Source organism: Rhamphochromis sp. 'chilingali' (genome assembly GCF_963969265.1).
Source record: "Rhamphochromis sp. 'chilingali' genome assembly, chromosome: 14".
NCBI classification, from domain to species: Eukaryota; Metazoa; Chordata; class Actinopteri; order Cichliformes; family Cichlidae; genus Rhamphochromis; species Rhamphochromis sp. 'chilingali'.
The window spans coordinates 35601671-35629597 of record NC_137941.1 but is presented as its reverse complement, the minus strand read 5'-3'; the positions used below and the strand labels follow the sequence as shown (position 1 = coordinate 35629597).

Genomic DNA, 27927 nt, shown 5'->3' with positions numbered 1-27927 from the left:
AAATCTGTGTTTAGTTTCCACTTTCAGAAGATGAAGTGACCGGGATGAGCGTCCTCTGCTCTGCTACAAATGTTAATAAGGCAATACCCCCCCCGTCTCCACCCACTCTTCCTCTGTCCCTCTAAATGCCACTCTCACACTTCAGTCCAGATTTAGACTTCAGTCTTTCCCAGACATTCTGTCCCAGCTGTCTCAAGCTTCACAGAGCAATTTGTCTCCCTCTCAATTTGTCCAGTTTTCCGTCCTTCTCACCATGTCTGGACTCTTTCAACACCTCTTTATCTGACTTGGCAGCAAAGTCTCACAGCTCCTCCAGGTAGACAGTCCGTCACAGTGCTGCTGTCTGTCATTTTGATGCCCAGGGTTTTGTGGGTCAGTGTGATTCTACGTGTGCAGACCTCTTATTGCTGTTGTCTGCAGGCTATGGAACCTCTGGCAGAGGTAAGACACTGTCCTCACCCTCCACCTCGCACCTCGTGTGCTGCTGTTTGTTCTACGTGACTTTGAAAAGTTGCTAAGAAAAAACACTGGACCTACTTTTATATTACCTCAGATTACACATAGATAATGAACTGGACTGGGTTAAAAACACTACTGCAGTCTACAGGAAGGGTCAGAGTCGTCAACTGAGGTCTTTTAACATCTGTCAGACAACACTCAGGATTGTCTGTCTGTTGTGGCCAGTGCGATCCTCTGCTGTTGCATGCTGGGGCAGCAGGTTGAGGGCCGCAGATGCCAGCAGACTCAATAAAACTGTGTTCACACCGAACGCGATGGACGCGAATAAAACGCCCCAAACGCCCCTAATTTGACGCGTGTACATTCGCGTCTCAACGCGTGTCCAAGAAAAATCCATCGCGCGTCAAAATATGATATTTTGACGCGCGTGAACCGGAAATGTGGGAGGAATGTGGGAGGGAGTTGTGCCAGACCGGTATCTTTGCAAGATGGCAGCTATCGAGCTAGCACTTGAAGAGAGAGTCTCCCTTCTCTATGTACTGTGGAGAGCAGAGTAGCGGCGTAAAGGACATCCTCGCCGTACCTGGGTCCATCAGGTCCTCCAGAGGCATGAGCAGTTTGGTGAGTTTCACCACTTGCTCCAGGAGCTGCGCCTGGATGACGGCCGATTCCAGCGCTATCACCGTCGGCCAGTTTGAGGACCTGCTTTCCCTCGTCGGTCCCAGCATCGCCCGCCTAGACACCAACTACAGACGCTCAATCCCACCTGCAGAGCGCCTGTCCGTCTGCCTGAGGTTAGTAAAACTATTTAATACGGTAGTCCTTTATTGATATCTGTGCTAATATGCTAATCCATCCAGTTATACACTGCTAACATGGATGTGCTATGCTAACAGTGAATGCTGTCGGTGTTTACTGAAAGCAAACTGTGGTACAGAGACGACTCTTTATAATATTTCTAGTGATACTCAGAAGGTCTCATCAAGTCCCGATTTAATTCGATTTATGCTGTTATCAGTGTTTGAATGATAGCATGGCTGTGGTGTCACATCAATGTATGCGCTCGGTGTTTGCTGATATCAAACTGTAGCATTAGCACCACTGAGTTAACCTTTGTAGTGATACTCACTCCTTTTTATTTAGACCTGGTTTAATTCTGGGATAGTTGAATATTTGTATATAATCCCTGCAGCTGTCAGACTCTATAGCAGGGGTCACAGCCTTTATTAAAACAGAGTTAGATAAAACTGAACAGTTTGGTTCATCTCTAGTTACATGGTTCTATCTTGATAAGCTATGTCTTATCACAGATTAATTTTTCAAAAATATTAATGATTTAAGCAAGGAAAGGGCTACATGTCAACACACAACTCTTTATTTCTATTAATGTCTTACTTCATTCCTACCTGATTGACATGTTTAGGAATTATGAGTGATTGGCTCACTGTAGTTGTGAAAGTTGCTACCAATCAAATTATGATATGTTAAAGTTAAAACAAAACAACTGTTTTAGATATTATCTAATATACATTTTGTAATTATCCTTATAATTACAAAAGGTTTTATGTAAGATTTAAGTTTTGTGATTTATATCTGACATCACAAAAGTATTTTGGAATTTGAATAATGTATTTTGTAACTGCAGCACACATAATACTGATTTTGAACAATTTTGTCCAGGTTCCTTGTCACCGGGGACTCCTTCAGGACCATCGCGTTCAGTTTCAGAGTCGGTGTGTCCACGGTGTGTCAGATCACCCCCCAGGCAGCGACGTCCATCTGGGACTGTCTAGTGGACGACTTCATGGCTGTGCCTTCACCTGGAGACTGGCGCTCCATCACAGAGGGATTCCAGGAGCGCTGGAACTTTCCTCTGTGCTGTGCAGCTCTGGATGGGAAGCACATCCAGACAAAGGCACCCCATATATCATATAGGAGACACACACATTGATATACACTAAATATTCATTTCATTTCTTTTTTGTGGTGCCCAAATTGATGCACCTGCTTGATTTTGTTTAAACAATTATTGCACACTTTCTGTAAATCCAGTGAACTTCTTTTCACTTCTCAAATATCACTGTGTGTGTCTCCTGTATGATATTTAACTGACATTTTTTATTGTAACAACCAACGATTTATACAGGAAAATAATGTCTATTAACAAGGTTGCCCAAACTTCTGCATCCCACTGTATCAGTATATTTTGTCATTAGTATAATATGAAATAAATTCTACATGTGTCAAGTCGTGTGCCAACATTTGCTGTGTAGTAGAACTGAGACATTAGTCATTATAAACATTTATTTAAAATAATATTAAAAGTCTCAAACAGAAAAACATTAAACATAAATATATAAAATATAAGAATTTACAGAGAGACAGGAATAAAAAGGACCAGCTGCTCTCCAGAGCAGGAACAAGGCTGAGGAGGAAATGCTCCATTGGAGACTGGTGTGGACTCTTCAGGGACTCCAGGATGGCCAGCTCCACCGCCGATGGACCGTCCTGGGACCCGTCCCTCATCTGCCTCGGAGCCGTCCTCCTCTGTGGGCCTGTAAAACACAGCACAAAACACAAAGAAATGAGAAGGCTGCTACTAGATTTTAATTTCAACATTGAAAAAAAAAAAAACAATAACAGGATATAATCAGATTGGTTGTAGATATTTAGTAAAGGTGATCACAAGGGAATCCCACCGACTAAAAAGGTATCAGTGCTTGCTGTACATATCTGTGGGTGCAGCAGCAGGAGCTCAGGGACTGGGGATGCTCTGCTGCAGAATCAGTTGGTTCTATCAATACAGTATTAAATGTTAACAGGTTGGATATAATAATCGTAGAGTAGACAGTGGTCCCTCATTTATTGCAGGGGTTCTCAGAATAACTAGCCCCTGGTCACAGTTCTCACAATTGATTCTCAAAGTGCAAACCTTTGTAGATTGCAAAACGTAAAAGTATTATTATGCCGCGGTTTGTCTTCATCTGCCCGCCACTTTCGTGCGCCTTTTTCCCTCGCGGTGCAGGTGTCTATTTCCGAATGAGGCTCATAGTTATGGGTGTTTTTGTGCTGTTTTTTCTATTGGACGCGATGGTTATCAAAACCAAACGTGATAAATTTGGCAAGCGCAGGAGATTTGTCAATCAGGCTGCAGAATGCAATGCTGTACTGTGCAATAAAAAATCAGCGAAAAAGCAAAGCAGTGACGGATGAACAGCGGGACCACTGTGTGCTGTTTATTAATAAACAATAAAATATATTCCTAAATGATAACATGCATAAAAGCAGAACGGTATTTGTACGTCAGTGGGAAAATAGCGGTGGCTTGCTAGCTTTTGTGCGGCTTCCCCGGGTCAGTGAAAACTTTCAAAAGAGAAATGAATGAACTTACCAGGTTGCCCGATCTCTTCACATATCTTCCTCCAAGCTCGGTCCTTTTTATTCCTGTCTCGGTACTGAAAGCAGCTGGTGTTGTACAGCTCCGAGTTGTTTGCTACCGCATTGATTAGCCTTCCCCTCCATTGAAGTATGAAGGGCTTTGGCTGGATCTGCCCCTTTGACCTAGGTAACAGCCACGTCACCAGGCTCCTGATTGGTTGTCGCGGCGCGATTTGACGCTGGAGTTCAGATTTTTCCAACTCGAGCGGTAGACGCGTATGCACAAAATGCAACACAAAAACTCACGCGCGTGGTTTTATTCGCGAGTCAAACGCGCCAGACGCGCTGCACTGACGCGCGTTTCACGCGTTTTGGCGTTTTCGCGACGCAAATCTGCTTCCGAATTTTCGCGGGACCCGCAATCGCGCGTCATCGCGCCTTTCCATTGACTTTACATGTAAACCTGACGCTCTATTCGCGTCCATCGCGTTCGGTGTTAACACACCGTAAGGCCAGCAATGTGGGGATGGAGCTGGACTTCCTTAAGGTGGTGTCTGAGAGGCAGATGTTAAGGATACGGTGATAAGGACAATGCTGGACAATACCTCCCACCCACTCCACGATGTGCCAGCCAGTCACAGGAGCGCCTTCACTGACATACTACCCATAATGCACCACTGAACGACACAGGAAATCATTCCTGCCTGTGGCTGTCCTTTACAGTGAGTTTTACAGTTTGAGGTTTAGAGTCAAATGTCAATATATTGAACCTCTGTAGTATTCTGGATAGCCATTTGTATATATTAGAGCTATTTCTTATGTTTTGTAACTTTGTAACGTACTGTATTATTTAATTAGTTCAGATTGTTACTGTAACCACACAGTTTCCTTAGGGATTAATAACGTATTCTGATTCTGATAATTACTTTATAAAATAATGTGCAACCTTGTTTACCCAACTAAATTCCAGGTGTAATCTGAAGCAGTGGACAGTCGGGTACAGACACCTAACTGAAATAGCGATGACTTGAAGCTTTAGGGTTCACCAGGTTGCCTGGTAACTGTAACACACATATGTCCTGAAAACGGGAAAGAAATCCGACGGGAGATGTGGCTTGTGTTTGCTGAATTCCCCATAATATTTATTCTGCTGCATACTTGATCCACTGTTTCTGGTCACTTTAGAAGTATTGAAACTGCAGTTGCTATTTTCAAATATTGCTACACGGTGGTAAATTTGCCCTGTTGCCCTTTTTTTTTTCTTTTGTATTTTTATTTTTTTTTGTATTTTTTTTTTTAAATTGGGATTGTAGATGGAGCTGTCCCAGCTACCGGTAAGATCAAGGAAAGATGGAGCACGAGCAAATCAAAACTTACCAGGGGCCAAAGAAATAACCAGAGTAAATGTAAAAGGTGGTCCAAACATCACATCATCACATCAGACGTCTCTGTCCAGGAGACTGCAGATGCTGTCAGCATCCTCAAACTCTCAAAACACTGTTAGACCCAAGCTTGAAGAACATATAATCTTTTTTTGTGAAAACATTATGATGCCCTTATAAAAAAATAAAAACCCTCATATAAATACCCAACATGAAACCAACATTTTTAACAGCAGTGTATATTATATTTCTTATTTGTCTGTGGCATAAGCAACACCTGCTCTTCTCCACAGGTCCAGACTGACACATTCATTTACATGAACTTCATGAAGAGTCACTCCTGCTACGATGCCATCCCAACCAGCTCCAAACTGGTCATCTTTGACACAACACTGCAGGTCGAATGTTCACAACACATCCTCTTATTCTGCCAGTAAAACAAGCCACAGTTACAAAACATGTTCATGGTTTCAGTGACTGGGTGTCTGTTTGGCAGGTGAAGAAGGCTTTCTTTGCTCTGGTGGCTAATGGTGTGAGGGCAGCGCCGCTGTGGGACAGCAAGCTTCAGTGTTTTGTAGGTGAGCCATACAGGGAGTGCAGAATTATTAGGCAAGTTGTATTTTTGAGGAATAATTTTATTATTGATCAACAACCATGTTCTCAATGAACCCAAAAAACTCATTAATATCAAAGCTGAATGTTTTTGGAAGTAGTTTTTAGTTTGTTTTTAGTTTGAGCTATTTTAGGGGGATATCTGTGTGTGCAGGTGACTATTACTGTGCATAATTATTAGGCAACTACAGTGGGGCAAAAAAGTATTTAGTCAGCCACCGATTGTGCAAGTTCCCCCACTTAAAATGATGACAGAGGTCAGTAATTTGCACCAAAGGTACACTTCAACTGTGAGAGACAGAATGTGAAAAAAAAATCCATGAATCCACATGGTAGGATTTGTAAAGAATTTATTCGTAAATCAGGGTGGAAAATAAGTATTTGGTCACCTCAAACAAGGAAAATCTCTGGCTCTCACAGACCTGTAACGTCTTCTGTAAGAAGCTTTTCTGTCCCCCACTCGTTACCTGTATGAATGGCACCTGTTTGAACTCATCATCTGTATAAAAGACACCTGTCCACAGCCTCAAACAGTCAGACTCCAAACTCCGCCATGGCCAAGACCAAAGAGCTTTCGAAGGACACCAGGAAAAGTATTGTAGACCTGCACCAGACTGGGAAGAGTGAATCTACAATAGGCAAGCAGCTTGGTGTGAAAAAATCAACTGTGGGAGCAATCATCAGAAAATGGAAGACATACAAGACCACTGATAATCTCCCTCGATCTGGGGCTCCACGCAAGATCTCATCCCGTGGGGTCAAAATGATCATGAGAACGGTGAGCAAAGATCCCAGAACCACACGGGGGGACCTGGTGAATGACCTGCAGAGAGCTGGGACCAAAGTAACAAAGGTCACCATCAGTAACACACTACAACGGCAGGGAATCAAATCCCGCAGTGCCAGACGTGTTCCGCTGCTGAAGCCAGTGCATGTCCAGGCCCGTCTGAAGTTTGCCAGAGAGCACATGGATGATACAGCAGAGGATTGGGAGAATGTCATGTGGTCAGATGAAACCAAAGTAGAACTTTTTGGTATAAACTCAACTCGTCGTGTTTGGAGGAAGAAGAATACTGAGTTGCATCCCAAGAACACCATACCTACTGTGAAGCATGGGGGTGGAAACATCATGCTATGGGGCTGTTTTTCTGCCAAGGGGACAGGACGACTGATCCGTGTTAAGGACAGAATGAATGCGGCCATGTATCGTGAGATTTTGAGCCAAAACCTCCTTCCATCAGTGAGAACTTTGAAGATGAAACGAGGCTGGGTCTCCCAACATGACAATGATCCAAAACACACCGCCCGGGCATCAGTCCATAGAACCTTAGAAAAACCAGTCTTGAGATATTTCTTGGCCCAGTCTTGACGTTTCAGCTTGTGTGTCTTATTCAGTGGTGGTCGTCTTTCAGCCTTTCTTACCTTGGCCATGTCTCTGAGTATTGCACACCTTGTGCTTTTGGGCACTCCAGTGATGTTGCAGCTCTGAAATATGGCCAAACTGGTGGCAAGTGGCATCTTGGCAGCTGCACGCTTGACTTTTCTCAGTTCATGGGCAGTTATTTTGCGCCTTGGTTTTTCCACACGCTTCTTGCGACCCTGTTGACTATTTTGAATGAAACGCTTGATTGTTCGATGATCACGCTTCAGAAGCTTTGCAATTTTGAGACTGCTGCATCCCTCTGCAAGATATCTCACTATTTTTGACTTTTCTGAGCCTGTCAACTCCTTCTTTTGACCCATTTTGCTAAAGGAAAGGACGTTACCTAATAATTATGCACACCTGATATAGGGTGTTGATGTCATTAGACCACACCCCTTCTCATTACAGAGATGCACATCACCTAATATGCTTAATTGGTAGTAGGCTTTCGAGCCTATACAGCTTGGAGTAAGACAACATGCATGAAGAGGATGATGTGGACAAAATACTCATTTGTCTAATAATTCTGCACTCCCTGTACATCATCTGTCTGTAGCACTGAGCATGAGTAACATGAATCTCGATTGAAGCTTGAGCTCCCCCGATACAACCTTCAGTGGTTTATTAATTCTTTATAATCCAAGCCGCTCTGCAAATGCTTTTCCAGCTTGCATCTTACATTCTGCCCCTGTGTGTTAGATGGTGTCTGGGGTAGCTGTGCACAATCTGCTACTTGAGTGCTGTTGGCTGTGGTCCCCCCTTTATGAATATGGTGCTTAGGACCTGTTTCTGTGTGCAGGAGGCGGCTGATGGTCACTCCACTCCTAACTCTATATCAATATCTATTATTAATGATGAGCTGGGTTAAGGGGTTGAAGCCCATGCAGAGCACCAGTAAAGTAAATGATTGCTCAGATCAGAACACCTTGCCATTGGACTGAACAAGGTCTGCATCAGGGAAACCAAGAAATGCTAATAACAAGTGGACCGCTGCAACAATCAAGGACAAGGACTAAAAACTTTTTCTGTTATACGTTTCATGGGAAAAAACATCACTAAATAATTTCATTTCCCGGGCACAGGTGCCACCCACTCATTTAAATTCCTCAGGCATAAATTCAAGAGCCTGCAGGGGTAGAACTTAGCGCACAAAGAAACCATCGCGCACACTGAGCGTTTGCGTTGCACACGCTGCTACAGTGTCACTCCCACAGGTAGCTCTTTGTGCTCGCAGTGAAATCCTGCTGGCTTGAGTCAAAAGCCTTTTTACTGGTTTCTTCAGCATAACCAGTGACAGGTGTCAGGGTTTCCACAGCTACACAGTAAACAATAACTGTTGATAATTAATTTGGCAAACTTTGTTTAACAAATTGTATTGAGCGGCACTGAATACTTGCGGTCGTGAAATGAAATTATCTGCTTGGATTATGTTTTCCTTGCACACGACTCGACAGAAAAATAATTTCATAATTGTATGTTACTATGCCAGTTCAGCCAGGTGCAGATTATATGCAAAGCATCTAGGAACGTGGATACAGTGGGGCAAAAAAGTATTTAGTCAGCCACCGATTGTGCAAGTTCCCCCACTTAAATTGATGACAGAGGTCAGTAATTTGCACCAGAGGTACACTTCAACTGTGAGAGACAGAATGTGAAAAAAAAAATCCATGAATCCACATGGTAGGATTTTTAAAGAATTTATTCGTAAATCAGGGTGGAAAATAAGTATTTGGTCAATAACAAAAATACAACTCAATACTTTGTAACATAACCTTTGTTGGCAATAACAGAGGTCAAACGTTTACTATAGGTCTTTACCAGGTTTGCACACACAGTAGCTGGTATTTTGGCCCATTCCTCCATGCAGATCTTCTCGAGAGCAGTGATGTTTTGGGGCTGTCGCCGAGCAACACGGACTTTCAACTCCCGCCACAGATTTTCTATGGGGTTGAGGTCTGGAGACTGGCTAGGCCACTCCAGGACTTTCAAATGCTTCTTACGGAGCCACTCCTTTGTTGCCCGGGCGGTGTGTTTTGGATCATTGTCATGTTGGAAGACCCAGCCTCGTTTCATCTTCAAAGTTCTCACTGATGGAAGGAGGTTTTGGCTCAAAATCTCACGATACATGGCCCCATTCATTCTGTCCTTAACACGGATCAGTCGTCCTGTCCCCTTGGCAGAAAAACAGCCCCATAGCATGATGTTTCCACCCCCATGCTTCACAGTAGGTATGGTGTTCTTGGGATGCAACTCAGTATTCTTCTTCCTCCAAACACGACGAGTTGAGTTTATACCAAAAAGTTCTACTTTGGTTTCATCTGACCACATGACATTCTCCCAATCCTCTGCTGTATCATCCATGTGCTCTCTGGCAAACTTCAGACGGGCCTGGACATGCACTGGCTTCAGCAGCGGAACACGTCTGGCACTGCGGGATTTGATTCCCTGCCGTTGTAGTGTGTTACTGATGGTGACCTTTGTTACTTTGGTCCCAGCTCTCTGCAGGTCATTCACCAGGTCCCCCCGTGTGGTTCTGGGATCTTTGCTCACCGTTCTCATGATCATTTTGACCCCACGGGATGAGATCTTGCGTGGAGCCCCAGATCGAGGGAGATTATCAGTGGTCTTGTATGTCTTCCATTTTCTGATGATTGCTCCCACAGTTGATTTTTTCACACCAAGCTGCTTGCCTATTGTAGATTCACTCTTCCCAGTCTGGTGCAGGTCTACAATACTTTTCCTGGTGTCCTTCGAAAGCTCTTTGGTCTTGGCCATGGCGGAGTTTGGAGTCTGACTGTTTGAGGCTGTGGACAGGTGTCTTTTATACAGATGATGAGTTCAAACAGGTGCCATTCATACAGGTAACGAGTGGGGGACAGAAAAGCTTCTTACAGAAGACGTTACAGGTCTGTGAGAGCCAGAGATTTTCCTTGTTTGAGGTGACCAAATACTTATTTTCCACCCTGATTTACGAATAACTTCTTTACAAATCCTACCATGTGGATTCATGGATTTTTTTTTCACATTCTGTCTCTCACAGTTGAAGTGTACCTCTGGTGCAAATTACTGACCTCTGTCATCATTTTAAGTGGGGGAACTTGCACAATCGGTGGCTGACTAAATACTTTTTTGCCCCACTGTATATAATACATATCTTTAAAAGTGTCCAGTTTCTAGCCACAGAGCCAGCCTCCATGATCATTTTATGGTTGGTGTCACCAGCTCGGATGCTGCTCCTCCAGAAGACCATCGTGAGGTACACTGTGTTGGCCACAAATGGGTGATTAAAGATATTCAACATTTTAGGATTTAAGGACCACAGCTTTCCAAGAAAATAGAGCCTGCTCACCTCCGTCTTCTATAAAGCCTCTCTATTGGTCTTCCCATTCAGCCCGTTGTTGACCTGGTCACTGTAGTGCCTGTATACCACTATTACATCTACATCCTATTCCATAAGAGACACAGGTTATGTAGCTTTTCCCTTCTATTTTATGTGTAAGACCAGAGAGACCATCTCGCTGTCTTATATCTAGTCACATAGTCAGTCATCCATGATGGCTTACTGACACTTCCATCAGCATCAGTAACATCAGCTGGATGGTATTAAATTCACTTGAAATCAAAGGTCAGATCCAAGTAGATCCAAGACTAGTCTTCCAGTACCTTGACTACATGAGACGTGAGGTGCGGTCAATAGTTATTAAGCTCTGATGGTGTTGATTTAGTTAGTAAGGAAAGTAGACAGCATTTCATGCTCACTTGTCCTAAATAAGAAACTTCCAGATATGTGTCAGTTAGCATCATAACATGATGAATCCATGTTCAGTACGTCCAGTGTCACTCAGGCTAAACATGATCTATATGTTTCTGTCCAGGTATGCTGACCATCACTGACTTCATTAACATACTACATCGATACTATAAGTCTCCTCTGGTGAGCTGAGTTTCTGAGTACTATAAATTTATTGTATATATTTAGCTGCTTTGTGTTTTAGCAGAAGAAAATGGATGGATGCTTTTGTCAAATGCATTCACACTGTGCTTTCAAATCATGTTATAATACAAAAACCATACTGATTAAAAAAATAAGTAAAAATCCTCCATCATGTCGGATGTTGCCATAATCATTGGATCTGAAATGTTTGGTTTGTCTGCAGGTTCAGATATATGAGCTTGAGGATCACAAGATAGAGACATGGAGAGGTCTGTTCAACGATGCTGTCCGCAAGCATGAAAGAATAAGAATTTAGAACAGCTTTCCAAAAAAGTTGTGACATTCAACAGGATGTAAATAAAAACAGAATGCTGTGGTTTATAAATATTTTAAATATGTTTTTTTTTTTTAAATGAATCAATCTTTTCTTATTGGCTTGGAAATGTGCCCATTATACTGTTTATCACTGCTTCCACAAACATTTAGAGGTCATCTATGCGTATTAGAGACATTATTGATTGATCCTCAACAGTACAGCTCATGGAGCAACATGCTCATGTTGCCATCCAGATGATGTTTTTGGTTTTTCCTCCCCCTTAGATGTTCTTGCTTATTTTAACAAGACAGTAACCTCATTACATAGTATTCCAACAGCATAGCACTGAAGTAGGAGTTTGGGTGCTCCTGCCTGGATGTAGACTGGATTGATAAGCTCACACACACACTCGAATATCCTCAAGAGGATTCCTGCTGGTCTAGTGTTCTGTGAACAGGACAAAACAGCATTGTTCCTCCTGGATCTGAAGTTTGACTAATGTATGAACTCTCCTTTCAAACGCCCTGACATAGACCTTACAGGGATGGCATCCATGACAGCGGCGGTGGTGGCCAGGGAATTTTTGTTGATTTCGCGTTTCATTCCCCCCCCCCAGTTCGTTTTGGAGCTTTGGTCTGCCATGGCTGACAGCCTGGGGGTCAAGGTCCACCAAACCACAGCATACCACCCGCAAACCAACGGGATGTGCAAGCAGCTTCACGAGTCACTCAAGGCCGCTCTCTGGGGTTCTCTTACAGGTTTGCGCTGCGCGGTTAGGGAAGACCTCTGGGATTCTCCAGCTGAACTGGTCCTTGGCCAGCCGCTCCGGGATCCTGGGGAATTCATGCCTGCGAGCCCCCCCCCCTTCGTGTTTCAATACCTCTATGCTGTCTCTCCGTTCCACCAGAGACTCGTTTTCCATTCCTGGTGCACCACTGCCTGCCCGACCCTATTGTTCTGTTTGACGGCCCGTTCAGGGTTATTCAACCAGGCCGAAAGCCTTTCCTTTTTGGACTTTGGAAGTCGGCAGGAGGTTGTTCCTATTGATAGACTTAAGCCTGCACATGTCCTGCATGATCAAGTGGTGCCGGCCCAGGCCCTCTTCTGCAGCTGTCCGCCTACCACCGGGCTGACAGACTTTGGTTTTTCCTGTAGGAGTGCCCCCCACCCGGCACAGCTTGAGCTGTCTGCAGCTTTTCCTGACCACCAGTGCCAGCCTTGTCCACAGGCATCCTTAAAACAAAAGAACTCATAATGCACTTCAGGGGGCACAGACAGGTCCACTCTCTTCTCATTATAAATGGAGAATGTAGTAGCAGTGGCGGCTCCTGAAAAAAATCTCAGGGGGGGCAATTTTTATGATATCGACTAAAATGACCCATTTAATGAGTACATCAAACAACACAATTTTAATTTAAATTTAAAATGAACAACCATATTCTGGCCATTTGTATAGATTTGTAAAAATGAACATGAACAGATTTTTTTTTTTTTTTTGAATGAATGAAAAATAACTATTGAAAACAACAACTGTAAACTGATTGGGGGGGTGGGCTAAAGAGAGAAAGAGAGAGGGATGGAGAAAGAGAGTAAATATGGTTAAGGGTTCTTATTTGTACAAGAACTTTGCTCGTCTGTCTTTCTGAGTGGCAAATTTCTCGATGACCCTGGTGTTGAAATCAGGAAGTTCTTGTGTGAGTTTTTTCTCTATGGACAGCATAGCCAGAGCGTTGAGCCGATCCTGAGCCATATTGTTTCTCAGGAAAGTTTTTATCCTCTTTAAAGTAGAGAAACACCTCTCCGATTCTGATGTTGTCATTGGTGTGGTGATGAGGATGTTAAGAAGACTTACAGTTTCGGTGAATGTGTCTTGAAGGTTGTTTTCCATCAGAACCTGATAGAGCGCCAGCGCACCACTACAACTCTGAAACTCCTCGTTGTCGTAGATCAGGGACAGTTCTGTTTTAAGTCTGGCTTTGTCCAATGAGGGATAGGCTTCCACTGTGGTTTGTAGTGCTGCATCTGGAAAATTTTTGCTGTGTTGTTGGAACAAGTCTCCTTGCAACAGAGTGGCGCTGACAAGGTGCTTGGTGAAAGAAAACCTCTCCTTGGCATGGCTCATAATGGTGTCGCACACCTATCCAATAATATATAATTGGTAAGAGTTAGATTCAGTGGTAAGACTTTGGCACATGTCTCATGTTAATCATTATTCTGAAAAAAAAATCTGTCCATAACAAAACAAAACAGTCATGACCACTATATCAAATGACATCTGACAGCATCGTCATTAGATTTTATCTGATGATCCGATTTAAATCAGACCAAGCAGCTAGTGCTTACCTCCAGTGCCAAATGGTGTTGCCTGTCTTCCCCCAATGTTCTCCGTCTCTTTGTGGGTGGGTCTTGAACAGGTCCCCTGTACTCCTCATCCACAACCAGATTAGGAAGTGCCTCCCTGATCCAATACATAAGTTTCATTAATGGCTTCTGAAAACTGAATAGGGATATATTAACCAAACACAAACCAAACAAAGGTTGTGTTCTAATTACCGGGAATTACCGGATTTAATTAATAACCGGACCTGGTTTAATGGCTGGGGGAAAACCAGTGCAAGTAAATAAAGGCCCTGGCCATAATTTCAGGAAATAGCCTATGGTATAGGCTACATCAAATCATTACTGGGAATATACTTCATCAAATATACTTAATCAAATATTTTTCATAAAATTACTTCAAAGGCTGATATAAATCAAAATTATCTGAATTCCATTAAACATTTAAGTCACAGAACACAGAATATATGCAGAGAATTTGATAGAATCTATGCATAGATAATTAACATTTATTCTAGGTTACATATTTATGCTTTTATGCCTACCTGATAGCCTGCATGCGGCTGATGAATGTCTGGGTGATCCCTGCGATGGTGACAGAATCGATGTTTCTCTTCTGTAGGTGGTTATACAGCATGTCTACATGTGGCATTATCTTGTGAAACAAGGCCAGGAAAAAACAGAAAGCTTCGTCTTCCAGCATTCTCACGAAACCACCGGCATCTCTCTTTGTAGGGGCATCAAATCCTTCACTGTTACGGATGGTCTGAAAACACCTCACCAGATCGTCTTTATGTTCATACACTGTATTCACAGCACGACTGTTGAAGTTCCAACGGGTTGCCGATGCACTTGGAAGTCGGTGCGCCACCACCTCGTCAAGCACTGCAGTCCTCTTGCTCGATTTAGTAAAAAAAGAAGCGAATCCTGCTATGTCGGAAAAAAAGTGACTGATTTGAGGGATGTGGGAGGTTGCTTGTTGCATTACCAGGTTTAACTGATGGGCATAACAATGTACGTAGTGAGCGTTAGCATAAATGTCCTGTATCTTACGCTGCACTCCTCCAGTGGTACCCCTCATTACAGCGGCCCCATCGTAGGCCTGGGCGATCAACTTTCTCTCTTGTCCCTGGGGGAGGATGAAGCGCAGCCTCTCCGATAAGGCACTGGCTATTGCATCTGCACAAGCATTGGGTAGCTTGATGAATTCAAAAAAACGCTCTTGAATACGGTTTCGTTGGTCAATGTATCTTAGCACCATGACTAACTGACAGTGTGTAGAAATGTCAGTGGTTTCATCAGCTTGAATGGCTAAAAACTTCGCTGCCTTTACTTCTTCCACGATCCTTTCTCTCAGAACTGCCAACATGCAATCCAGGATCTCGTTCTGGACTGTTTTCGAGGTGCCTTTAAATACAGTAGCATTTTCAAGGTGTTGCCTCAAGTCGTGATCAATTGATGCCATCAAGTCGACTAAACCTCTAAAAATCCCTGGATTGTCTGAGGAATCACTTTCATCATGTCCCCGCATTGCTAGCTCAAAAGCACCACAAAACTTAATACAATCGATGATTTTAGATAAAATATGACGGTTTTTATCTACCTCTTCGTTGTGCCTTCTTAAAGCAATCCGATGTCCATCATCTAGCTGCGCCGCTATGCTAGTTTTCCCTAGCACAGCTAGCTTTACACTGTTGTCCATATGAACTCGTGAGCTTTCATGTTTCTTGATTCGTTCGGAGAGGTGCTTTAAGTCGGTTTGTCCAGATTGTGTCCACGTCAAATCACACTTGTCACTTTTGAACAGTATGCACGGGAAACAAAAAAGTGCATTAGCTGTTCCACAGCCTGTCAGCCACGACTTGCGCTGGAACCAACTCCGACAAAAAGTCCTGTTGTATGCTTTTGACTTCTCCTTCGTTGCCTGGGTTAGTTGAATTTCGGGCTTGTCAGGTCCCAACTCTTTAACTTGCAGTTTTTCTGCCATTGTCCTTCTGGCAAAAGGGTAGGTTAGAAGCGATCTAACCGAATTTGGGGGAGGCTGTGCCTCAACCGTTAACAATACCGCTGCCATCGTCTCTCTCTGACCTTATAGCTCACTTAGGCTACTGACTGAGGTAAAATTCTAGAACAGCAAATCTTCGCGCGTTTTCTGCAGGGGCGCAATTTTAAGCGCCCCCAAACCATTTAATTCAGCGACGCTGATAGGTCAAATATTTATTATTTTCCCCTGGCAACCATTTAATGATAGGCTATTTCGCTGCATATCAAGGGCGCTTTGACGAGCGCCCCAGAAGAAGAAAAACACCGTTTGTTGGTTGAACTTTAATGAGTCAGCTGGTGAAAATGTTAAAATACGCCTGGCTGTATATGGGCACACACATAGTAAAACTATCATTGATGAATTTTTTAAAAATATATATTTTTACTCCTCCACATTTGGGGGGGCGGAGCCCGAGCGCCCCCTATGGGCCAGCCGCCACTGTGTAGTAGTATTTATTTATTGTCATTGTCAAGAACAATGAAATTGCGTTTGGGGCTTCCATACAACCCAAAAAAAGAAGAAAATAATAAATACCCCTTAAAACCCAAGTGTACATATTTAACCCAGTGTGACTCCAATGCAATAAGACAATCCTTAGCAATAATGTTCGTAGAAATTCAGACAAAGACCTGAGAAACATGACAGAAATACAACAATGCAACCCATTCAATATTATTGTACTGTGAGATATGATATCAGATATGATAGTTATCTATTTAAGAAAGAGGGGGGGGGGGGGGGGGGGGCAGGAGGGGGAAGAGAATAAAGATATGATGCACCAATGCAGACCAGTTCATTGCAATGGGTGGAATCAGTCTCCACATTCAGGTTTCTGGGCGTCTCTGCCCTTTTAAAGAAGGCTCACCAATGGCTGCACTTCCTCTGTGTCCTGAGGAAGAATAACCTGGACTGGAAGCTGGTGCTGGCCTTCTACCGCTCCTCAGTGGAGAGCGTGCTCTCCTACTGCCTGGGTGTTCAGCACATGGGGGCCACTACTGAGAACAGGAAGGCTGCACAGAGGGTAATTAAAACAGCGCAGAAAATCACTGGCTGAACTCTGCCACCCGTAGGCCATCGACAGATCATCCTGTCTCAGAAAAACCACGGCCATCACAGGTGATCCCTTTCATCCGGCCCACCACCTGTTTGATGCACTGCCCTCTGTTCTGCGCCTGTGGTCAGTCTCACAAACAGCCTTTTCCCCTCGGCCATTCTACTGTTAACAAGCACTGTCCCTCATAATGTTGCTGCTCCATGCACAGTGTTACAAACACTGTGCATGGAGCAGCCATAACTCCATTGTACATGTAGAATGACAATAAAGGGCTATTCTATTCTATTCTAAACCTGAAGGCTTTGCCTCCCGTTCTACTTTTAAATCCTAGGAACTACAAGTAAGCCTGCTGTTCAGTTTCTGAGTTGTTATATTTTAAGTTAAATATACAGTTCAAATAACTTGCTAATCACTACATTCTGTTTTTATTCACATTACTGACAGCATCCCAACATTTTTGGAAATGGGATTCTAATTCTTTTAAACCAACTATTCCCAAAACTTGCATTGTGGCCCACTGGTGGGATCTGAAGGTAGTGTGGAAGAGCAGTGAGACATTATTTACAATAATTAGTTGCATAAAAAAACTGAAGCACAAGAAGCAAACACTTGATCTTCGGCGTGTGTAATGATCAGGTTCTGATCAAAGGTTTGGCTGCACCACAAATGATGTTCATAGGCTACAATGGTCTTTAGTTTGGGAATGGCTGTTTTTTAAACATTTAAATGAGCTTTAGGCTGTGTTTCCAAGTAGTTTGTGGTTTGTTTGTTTTTTTTCTGTTTGCAGAAATCTATCTCCAGTACTCATTTAACAGACTAATCAGCATTACACCAGAGTCCAGGTAAGGCCAGCCCTAAAATAGATTTATTTAATTTAGTCATAATGTAGTCACACTTTATCATTTTAAAGGCTACAGTTCTTTTGCTTAAATTACACCAGATTTACAACTACAATTTCAAACAAAGTACAAAATATCAACATTTAGGGAATTTGGTATCTATTGACTTCCGACCAGTGTTCATTGCTGGAGCTAACTAATCTGAGCTGTGGTCTGCTTGTTAAAAGAGCTTAACTGGGCTGTTTGAAAGCCATATAAAATAATAAGCAGATGTAGGAAATTTACCATGGATAGCCTGTTTATTCTGAAATTCTTAAAATCCTAATCACAAATCGTGTTTGTCTTTTCAGTTTGTTTGATGCCATATACTCCCTGTTAAAGAATAAGATCCACCGCCTGCCAGTTATTGACCCAGCATCAGGAAACGTCCTCCACATCCTCACTCACAAACGCATACTCAAGTTTCTCCACATTTTTGTAAGGAGACACTTCTTGTGCAGCACACCGTTAACTTAATCCCATAATTTAATTGCAGTTAAAAGACCTGGCTCAAAGAAAAGAAATCTTTATTCTCCTGTATGTTGGTATTTGAAAGACTTCTTTTCATTATCTTTTTTTCCCAAATGAATTGTAATTTTGAGGGGCTACAGGTGCCCAGAAATACATCAGATATGGTTAAAAAAAAATCATGGTAAATTACTCTGGACCACTGCTGTGCTTGATAATGTTTGTTTTTCTTGAACAGCATTGGTCTTGAGATGCAGTGATTTCTCATGGCACATAGTAGACAGAGGTAGAAACATGTAGCTCCTTTGTGTAACGTATGATACAAATCGGAGCCTGGATACATCTGCATGCCCTCTATATGCTCACAAAAAGGGCTGTCATCACTGTTTGAAGATGTCTACTTTTCCATTTTAATTGATGCATTATATTTTTTCATGATATTGAGACTTTATATATTAAGAATAATAATAGTGAAATGCAAAATCTCAAAATCACAATATATTATCTTTTATTATGTCTTTTCCCTTAAGGGATCTATGATTCCCAGACCCAGGTTTCTTCAAAGGCAAATCCGTGAAGTGCCGATTGGTACCTTTAAACATATTGCAACAATCCAGGAATCGGCTTCCGTCTATGATGCTCTGAGCCTTTTTGTGGAGAGAAGAGTGTCAGCTCTGCCTGTGGTCAATGAACGAGGTAGTTTGATATCATGCTAACTGTTCCTATTGATAGACTTAAGCTGAAAACTGCATTCTTCCTCCTGTATCTGAGGTTCTACTAATGGACAGACTCCCCTTTCCAGCACCCTAACATAGACTTTCCCAGGGAGGCTATGGAGTGTGATCCTTCAATAGTTGGAACACACCCTCCAGTCTCCCTTCTTAAAAATGGGAACCACCACCCCAGTCTGCCAGTCCAGAGGTACCGCCCCTGATCTCCACTTCAGGAACTCAGGGCGAACCTCATCCACCCCAGGAGTTGTTTAACTGCCTCAATGACCTTGCTCCTGAAGATAGGTGAGTTGTCCCCCGCATCAGTATCAGACTCTGCTTCCTCCACGGAAAATGTGTCAGTGGGATTAAGGAGATCCTCAAAGTATTCCTTCCACCACCGGACAACTCCTCCCACACTTGAGTTTGAGCTTCAGCCACTGCCTGAGCCACGTTCCTCTTGGCCTGTTGGTACCTTTCAGCTGCCTTCAAAGTTCCACAGGCTAACCAAGCCAGAGAGGACTCCTCCTTCAGCCTGGTGGCTCCCTTCACCTCTGTGTCCACCATTTGGTTCAGGGGTTGTGGCCACCTTGTGGCTGCAGCTCAGTGCAGCCTCGGCAATGGAGGTCCTGAACACGGTGAATTCAGACTCAGTGAATTGACCATCTCCCTCAGAATGTTACTGAAGCTCTGTGGGAGGTATGCGTTGAAGATCTCGTAGACTGGGGCCTCTGCCAGGCACTCCCAGCGCCAGGTCTGTCCAGCATCCTCCCCCACTACCTGATCCAACTCACCACCAGCCCCTCTCTTTACCCGAGTGTCTAGAACATATGGCGGCAGGTCTGGTGATACGATTACAAAATCGATTATCAACCTGTGGCCTAGAGCGTCCTGGTGCTACGCGCACTTACGGACACTCTTATGTTTGAACTTAGTGTTTGTTATGGACAAACTGTGGTTGGCACAGAAGTCCAAGAACAAAACACCACTTAGGTTCAGATCTGGGAGGCCGTTCCTCCCAATCACGTCCCTCCAGGTATCACTGTTGTTGCCCACAGCATGTCTTTATCCTGTCTTCCTTCTCTCACCCCAGCCAGTCACAGCAGATGGCCCCGCCCCTCCCTGAGCCTGGTTCTGCCGGAGGTTTCTTCCTGTTAAAAGGGAGTTTTTCTTTCCCACTGTCGCCAAAGTGCTTGCTCATAAGGGGTCATATGATTGTTGGGGTTTTCTCTGTACCTATGAAGCGCCTTGAGGCGACTTTTGTTGTGATTTGGCGCTACATAAATAAAATTGAATTGAATTGAATTGAAAGTCTCACAGTAGGACAACAAAGTCCCCAGGTTGAGCAGCCTACAGCACACCACCCAGGGACTCCAAGAAGGCTGGGTGCTCTGAATTGTCATGCTAAGTTAATGTTGTTATTCACCTGGAAAATTTGAAGTTTGCATGATCATGAGTCATCAGCAGGTAATCACATGCAACTAACTGAATTTTGTAATATATGAAAAAGCTTGATACGTTTACATTACCGCTCATGGTAGTCTTTATTCTCTTACCAGCATGTAAAGCTTTCAGTCCTTGGTCTTGTCATAATACAGATTACTAAAGACGATCAGCTTTTTTTTTTTTGCTATTTGACAATTAAAGGCTTCAACGCTTCAAGGCCTTCTGTTATAACATTTTCATGTGCATATGCTATATAGATGTAAATTCCATACAAAGCAGCAGAGGTGAGCCTAGCCCTGCCACTAACCCTAATCAGAGACCTGGTGGATGCAAAGGAGTTAAGAATAAAATTCTACCAATTGATTTTTGACAAGGCTGACAATAATGACAACAGTTTGTAAAGCTGTTATCAAGACAAACAATAGCCACATTAGACCAAAAACCTTCATATTACGAAGAGTCATAATATGAAGGTTTTTGGTTTGTTTGCTACATAATTTAATTAAAATTTTTTTATTGTTCTTCTTCAGTTTGGATGCATACTTTGGAAAAAGGTAAAACAACAAAAACTTACCTCATGGCCTTTCTGTGTATATCCTCTGTAGGTAAAGTGGTGGCGCTGTACTCCAGATTTGATGTTATTGTAAGTTGCTGTTTTTTTCCCCCATGTATTATGTATGGTACATAGGACCCACATGTGTTACACTGTATATCTTCACACACAATTTCTGATTAAAATACCATAAATTTATTAAAGAAAAAATAGAAACAGTTAAATACTTTATATATAAGCAGTTAATCCAGAAATGTTATTATCTTATGAAAGTAAAATCAGTAGCTGCTAACAACATTGTTGGGTTTTCTTCTGTCCCTAAGAACCTTGCAGCCCAGAAAAACTATAACAACTTAAATATGACAATGCGGGAAGTCATTGCATCCAGATTCTGCTGTGTTGAGGGGGTCCTTAAGTGCTACCCTCATGAAACACTGGAGACCATCATCGATCGCATTGCACAGGCTGAGGTAATACAGTGCAGCCTGCAGTGCTGCAAAAATAATACTTATACACAAACTGCTGGGATACTTTTGGTGGCAATATGAGTCAGACGTGAGAGCTCTTGACTGTGTAATCAAAGTTAGTCCATTAGGCTCAGGTACATTAGGTAGATGCACAACATAAGTACTTAAAATACAGCTTCGATACTTAATGTGTCAGGGTGTACTGATGTATCCAGCAGAGTGGAGCTGAAAAATGTTATCTTTTGTTTCACCAGGTACATCGGTTGGTGTTGGTTGACAGTGATGATGTGGTCAGAGGGATTGTGTCTTTATCTGACCTTCTCCAAGCCCTCGTTCTCTCTCCTGCAGGCATTGATGCACTGTACTCCTAAGCAATGTTCCCTGTAATGTTTCATGTGTCTGAGCGAACACACAAACTCCCTGAGCAACAGCAGACGTGTGCACTGTAGTCACGCCAGCATCGAATCATCCAAGTTACATGTTTATTAAAATAATCAAATTACAGCATTTATGTTAGACTACTTTTAATTAACTGCTTTAGCCCACTTACAATGAAAATTTAAAAAATCTTGTTCATCACCTGTGTAGCATGTTAACACTATTGGAAGTAAAAATAACTTGAACTCCAATTTTGAAAACACAACTTTTTTTTTTATTTTTTAAAAGCTCTGGCTTGTATTATGAGTCTGAGTCTGTGGTCTGGGAGAGAGTCTGTAACTCTGTCTGCAAAATATAATATATAATGACCAGTGTTGGGTAATTAATTATATAGTTACTTCTTCAAAAAAGTAACTGAGTTATGCAAACAACAAAGTTTTTTGCAGCTGTTTACCTAAAAATGCAGCCAAGGCGTTTTTAAACAAACATTTCAAACTATTTACAGAACAATCAGCTGTTCTGCATCAAATCTGATGCCACACAAATTATTTGTGCCGCTCCAAAAATAATTTCTGTCCACTATGAGATGAAGGAGAACAACAGCCTGATACCTGCAGGCCTGACAGCAGCAGATGTATCACTGCTGTAACACCTGTAACACTCAGCAGTCGCCTCATTGTTCTGACACACAACAAAACTGTTGACTACACTACACACTAACTACACACTAACTACACACTAACTACACACTAACTACACAAGACAACACACTAACTTTAGACTCCAAACAGGCTAAACGTGGCAAATCTGTCACATCTCAAACACGCCGTCACTCCTAAAACTTCCCCCTCCCTAAACATCTAAATGCCATGTTGCCATATCATTTTTTGATTGGTCCACGAGGTACATTTTTCCACCAATAGGAAAGGCTATTTTTTTTGGTGTTGTTTTAGCTCACAGGCTTTTGAGTGTTTTCCTTATAAAACGCAGTTTCTATATAAAGTATAAACAACGACAGTATTCAGGAAGAAAACCAAACATTGCAGATATTTTATCATAACTCTGGTTTTACGTGGCCGATCAACACAATTTAAAAACTGGTACAAAGTCCACACTTTGTCCGTCAGTTGTTCCGTCTGTCCTGCTCACATCTCCAATGGTTGTACACGTTGTCATTAACGTGGCTTCACTCCACATCAGCCACGCCACTTTGCTCGCTAAAACACCGGCGTCGGGACATAAGGACGCTGTTAGAGCCTGTCAACCACGTTGATTAGCTGCGTATATACGAATGTGAATCGCATCATTGGCTGGAGCAGCCAGTCACGGGTCACTTACTGACGCACACTGCAAAACAGAATTGTTAACGTATTTATTTTAATTTCAATTCAGGTTAGATTTTTTTTTGTGTGTGCAACACAGATTGGAGACCATGCCAGCAGTGTGCGATTGCACACGCAGCTTAGAGGGAACATGGCTCCTAAGTCCAACCCATGCTCTCCTTTGAGGAGCCACCCATCGACCTATTTGCCTTGAAATCCTTAAAGGTTTCCTGCTCTTTCTGGTGTTCTTGCCTTCCTTCTGAAGGCAATGGAGATTTTTTCTTTCTGGCATCAGTGTTCTAACCCTGCTATAGTCCTCCTTCATAATATCTCCTCCTAATTCTTTCAGTTTTCCTTTTCTGACTCCTAACAAGAATAATTGTGCTTATTCACTTAACTGTCTCATTGGGAACTACTTTCTTCAAGAACAATTTATTCTAAAACAGTTACATGATTTGAATGGTCTCCTTAAATCTTTTGCTTCAGCTGTCAAATACTGACAAATTCTGTATCTCTGCCAATTTGTTGTTATTTCACCAAACAGTCAAGCAAATCTTCTGAACTCTATTCACTTATTAGCTCTTCTTCAAACTCTTAGTTTGACAAATCTGACATTAATACTCCACAAGCAGCTTCACTGTGTAATTCTTCCTCTGAATCCACTATGCCATCAGCATCAGCATGCCATAAGCCTAAACTTAGCACATGTGAGTACACGCTGTTGTGATTCTTCTGTTAATTTATCAAAAGTTATACTTTTTTTAAAGGAGTTTGGACATCTTACGATTAAGATGTAATTCAGATCTGTTTTGTATTGTTTCCATGAACAATGCAAAAGAATGTGCTGTCTAAGGCTACAGTATCAGTCAGAAACTTGCATCTATTCATTTTATGAGGCTTCCCTAATTTTTCTAAGAATGCCTTAAATACTGTTGGAAAAGTTCCAGGCTACTGTGAAATAATGTTTCATACTTTTGTATTAATCATATAATTTAATATGTCTTATTTCATATTTCTGATGTCTTTAGTTTTGTTGTACACTGTTGAAAATAAATAACAATTCTTAAATCAGTATTTGTGTCTGAACTTTTAACTGGCGCTGACGTTACATAGCTCTTACATGACTTCAGATAAAGAAGTATACTTGGTCATTAATATTAGTGATGCGATGACATTGTGAATTCCAATGTTGTACTATTCCCACCTGTGTCTGGCTGAAGAATTGGTTGGATAGGTCTTTATTCCAGGCAATCATATAATTTATATGAATGGAGATGACATGTTGTGGTGGTGTGGTCCCTGGCTTGGCTGCAGGGGAGGAGTGGTGCAGTGAGCTCAACGGGGCGGTGCAGGGGAGGCAGATGAGAACACAGCTGGTGGCGTTTGGACTGATGACAGTTTTATTTTCCATTTTTTATTGAGGCAGAAGACAAGCGAAGGGTGCTTGAAAAAGCTGAGACTGGCGCTGACCAGACTGTGAACTGTCGCACAAAAAGTCACAAATAAACGTCACATCTCTGTGCATCAAACTGTGTGTGTGTTGACTGCATTCTACAAGTGGTGCCGAAACCCAGGAAACGTGGGGATGTCAGACCCACATGCTGCGCCACCTACCCAGCCTTTGCCGTTCCTGGCGGAGATGGCAAAGATGAGCCAAGACCAGGCGGCTGCCCAGCGGGTCTACCTGGCAAAGCTGCAGGAGCAAGCGGACCGGCAGACTCAGGTTCTGGAGCGGCTGTTCGGGGCCACTGTGCCGCTGAAGGCCCCTTCACTATTTGTGGCAATGCACCGGATGGGCGACAGGGACCCCCGGCTGGTGGACAAGGTGGTGCTGGAGCAGTTCATGGAGTGGCTGCCAGCGGAGAAGACAAGATGGGTCCGGTGCCACCGACCCGCGAGTCTGGAGATCGCGGTCACACTGGTGGAGGACCATCTCGTCGCCAAAGCAGAGGAGCCCGGAGGAGGCAGCCAGACACCGAGCAAACAAGCCCCAGTGCCGGCACCAAGGCACCTCCGCCTGCACAGGGAGAGTGGGCACCGGTGTTGAGCCCCACTAACCCATTCACTTCCTTTGTGCCTTCCCAGGGATTGGAGGTAACCAGTGCTGCCCCTGAGCCACGGAGAGTGGCACAGACGCCGGGGCAGGAATGCTGGAAGTGCAGCCAACCGGGACGCCTGAAGAGGAACTGTCCTCGGATGGAAGTAAGGCAGGTGTTCCGCGTCACCCGTGCCCCAGCACCCTTTCCCAGTCCAGGAGGGACATATAGCATAAGGACTCGAGGGGGTATACGCCATGCTTTGGTGGGCAGGGGCTGTGCGCAGACCCTCGTGCACCGAAGCTTGGTTCGTCCTGGGGCACTGCTGGTCCTTCATGGGAGGCCCTGCCGGCTCCGGAAATTCCCCCCACGGGAGATTTCCCACTGGAGCAGTCTCGTGATGACACCCTACGCTCAGCCTTCGACCAGGTGATTGAGATTGATGGTCACATGGTGATCCCTGAAGCCGCGCTTCATGTTATTGAAAGATAGGTTATATCGAGTGAGTCATGACACTTGCACAGAGGAGACACACACCCAGTTGTTGGTGCCGCAGAGCCACCGGGAAATGATTTTTCAGGCGGCTCATTATAACCCCATGGCAGAGCATATGAGATATGAAAAAACTCTGAAGGGAATAACGGCCAGATTTTATTGGCTGAGCATCCAAGCAGATGTGCACCGCTGGTGTGCGTCCTGCCCTGACTGCCAACTTGTTAATCAGCCGGCCATACTTAGAGCGCCTTTGCACCCGCTCCCACTCATGGAGATCCCGTTTGAGCACATTGGCATGGACCTCATCGGGCCGTTTCACCGGAGTGCACGTGGCTATCACTTTGTATTAGTTCTGGTGGATTATGCAACGCGATACACGGAAGCAGTCCCGCTGCGCACCATCTCTGCTAAGAGTGTGGCGCAGGCACTGTTTCAGGTCATCTCCTGAGTTAGAATCCCGAAAGAGATACTGACTGACCAGGGCACTTCATTCATGTCTCGCACACTGCAGGAACTGTACGAATTACTGGGCATTAAATCTATTTGGACCAGCGCCCTCTAGTGGAGCGTCTGAACAAGACTTTAAAGTCCATGATTCGTAAGTTAATTCACAAGGATGAACGCAATTGGGATTGCTGGTTAGACCCTCTGTTATTTGCAGTGCGGGAGGTGCCCCAGGCCTCCACGGGAATTTCTTCCTTTGAACTACTGTTCGGCAGGAAGCCGCGTGGGGTGCTCGACCTGATTAAAGAAAGCTGGGAGGAAGGTCCGAGCCCCGCCAAGAATGAGATTCAGGGTCTTCCGGTCAGCATGTGACCCGAATAGACGCAGGAACAAGCTGCTCCGGTGAACTTAACTCCGCTTTGACCAGTTTCACCCCTTCAACTGCCACCTTTAAGTCGCTTACACTCGTAACTGCTTTTCTAGTGTTTTGAACACTTTTGACCCTTTCCAATGGCTGCTAAGAGTGCAAAAGCGAACAAAAAGGAGGACGCTAGCTTAACACTGGAGGCTATCACCACGCTGCTCCAGCAGCACCGAGATGAGTTGGCATCTGAATTTAAGACCTCATTTAACGCCCTCGATTCGAAACTGGACCAGGTACGACAAGCCCAAGAGGAACAGGCCGAGAGAGTTTCATCCTTGGAGCTTGCAACTGAAGACCTGAGCCAACGTGTCGCTGACCTTGAAAACACGTGTGCCGCTCTTCGCGAAGACAACAACCAGCTAAAGAACAAAGTCACTGACCTGGAGAGCCGTAGCAGGCGTCAGAACATCCGCGTCCTTGGACTGCCTGAAGACACTGAAAGTGGGCGCCCCACTCACTTCTTTTCCAACCTTCTCTGTGAGTTATTGGGCAAAGAAATACTTCAGTCTCCACCGGAGCTCGATAGAGCGCACCGCTCCCTCGCAGCGAAGCCGCCCGTGGGACGCCCACCTCGCCCGGTGATCATCCGCCTGCACCGATACCAGATCAAGGACCTCATCATCCGAGAAGCTAGGAGGAGAGGGAAATTCGACTACCGAGGCGTGCCTATCCGAATTGTGGAAGACTACAGCCCCGAGGTCCTCAATCAGCGGGCGCAGTACAAGGACATTATGTCGGAGCTCTACGGGCGAGGCCTGAGGCCAGCTCTCCTCTTCCCAGCACGGCTTCGCATAACGCAGGCCAGCGGCGCCAGAAAGTTTTTCAGCTCCGTGGACCAGGCTCAACAGTACATTGAGAGGCTCCCAAAGGCTCCGGAAGCCCCGTGAAGAATTATTACTGATAAAACAATGGCACCAAATGCAGGTACCAAACATTCCATATAGGTATGGAGGCGCAGTCGGGATCCACGTAAGACGTTGCTTCTCCCCTCCGAGTGTAGCGATGTAGTCTGAGTGCTATAGCACTGAAATGCTGATTATTACTTTAATTTAACTCGATAATCTTATTTTGTTTTCTTTGTTAAATAAGGAGACAACCTCATTGACTTCTACCCGTTGGCTAATGACGTAATACCTGTTGCACGGAGACGGGGAGTTTTGTTATCTACTCGTAGCCTTCTGTCTGTTCTTATTCAATAATTCAGTTATACCGGTAGTACTTATTGAACTACATCATCTTTTTGTGTTTGGTTGTTTGTTTACATACTTGGACTCTGCTTTGAAACACTCCAGCAATTACATTTGGACTTGGTGGCTGATACAGTTTCGAAACTTAACAGTATTATACGGGGTTTCAGCTTACTATGC

The 27927-nt window shown here is 43.8% G+C and overlaps 3 protein-coding genes across 5 annotated transcripts; 2 read left to right on the top strand and 1 right to left on the bottom strand.

Annotated features, from left to right (window-relative positions):
* Window positions 1-170: 170 nt before the first annotated feature.
* Window positions 171-24197, top strand: prkag3b (protein kinase, AMP-activated, gamma 3b non-catalytic subunit). Of its 3 annotated transcripts, none has more exons than XM_080902629.1 (11): window positions 171-441; window positions 5513-5617; window positions 5716-5797; window positions 11130-11188; window positions 11412-11457; window positions 17727-17781; window positions 18129-18255; window positions 18816-18981; window positions 21047-21084; window positions 21318-21464; window positions 21716-24197. In XM_080902629.1, exons 1-11 carry the CDS (start codon window positions 355-357, stop codon window positions 21830-21832), a joined length of 1029 nt encoding a protein of 342 aa, XP_080758755.1. In that variant the 5' UTR covers window positions 171-354; the 3' UTR covers window positions 21833-24197. The 3 variants fall into 3 exon arrangements, with proteins under 3 accessions (XP_080758755.1, XP_080758757.1, XP_080758756.1); XM_080902631.1 differs by lacking the exon at window positions 171-441 and adding an exon at window positions 4176-4559; XM_080902630.1 differs by lacking the exon at window positions 171-441 and adding an exon at window positions 4176-4559 and having other exon boundaries at window positions 5513-5797.
* LOC308409700 (uncharacterized protein) lies at window positions 941-2609 on the top strand. Its single transcript, XM_080902632.1, has 2 exons — window positions 941-1253; window positions 2140-2609. Exons 1-2 carry the CDS (start codon window positions 994-996, stop codon window positions 2408-2410), a joined length of 531 nt encoding a protein of 176 aa, XP_080758758.1. The 5' UTR covers window positions 941-993; the 3' UTR covers window positions 2411-2609.
* LOC308409698 (zinc finger MYM-type protein 1-like) lies at window positions 11539-16540 on the bottom strand. The gene is made up of 3 exons (XM_080902628.1): window positions 14387-16540; window positions 13848-13962; window positions 11539-13641 (listed from the first exon to the last, which is right to left on the bottom strand). The coding sequence occupies exons 1-3, from the start codon at window positions 15913-15915 to the stop codon at window positions 13114-13116; spliced, it is 2172 nt and encodes a 723-aa protein (XP_080758754.1). The 5' UTR covers window positions 15916-16540; the 3' UTR covers window positions 11539-13113.
* Window positions 24198-27927: the final 3730 nt, after the last annotated feature.

What these genes read in the sequence shown, in the direction of transcription:
- LOC308409698 (XM_080902628.1), bottom strand. Translation starts at nt 15,915, where the DNA reads ATGGCAGCGGTATTGTTAACGGTTGAGGCACAGCCTCCCCCAAATTCG. An exon ending in AGCCGCATGCAGGCTATCAG is followed by an intron (nt 13,963 to 14,386) that starts GTAGGCATAAAA and finishes GTATTGGATCAG; the next exon opens with GGAGGCACTTCCTAATCTGG. An exon ending in AACACCATTTGGCACTGGAG is followed by an intron (nt 13,642 to 13,847) that starts GTAAGCACTAGC and finishes ATTATTGGATAG; the next exon opens with GTGTGCGACACCATTATGAG.
- prkag3b (XM_080902629.1), top strand. Translation starts at nt 355, where the DNA reads ATGCCCAGGGTTTTGTGGGTCAGTGTGATTCTACGTGTGCAGACCTCT. An exon ending in CAAGCTTCAGTGTTTTGTAG is followed by an intron (nt 5,798 to 11,129) that starts GTGAGCCATACA and finishes GTTTCTGTCCAG; the next exon opens with GTATGCTGACCATCACTGAC. An exon ending in ACTCCAGATTTGATGTTATT is followed by an intron (nt 21,085 to 21,317) that starts GTAAGTTGCTGT and finishes TCTGTCCCTAAG; the next exon opens with AACCTTGCAGCCCAGAAAAA.
- LOC308409700 (XM_080902632.1), top strand. Translation starts at nt 994, where the DNA reads ATGTACTGTGGAGAGCAGAGTAGCGGCGTAAAGGACATCCTCGCCGTA. An exon ending in CGCCTGTCCGTCTGCCTGAG is followed by an intron (nt 1,254 to 2,139) that starts GTTAGTAAAACT and finishes AATTTTGTCCAG; the next exon opens with GTTCCTTGTCACCGGGGACT.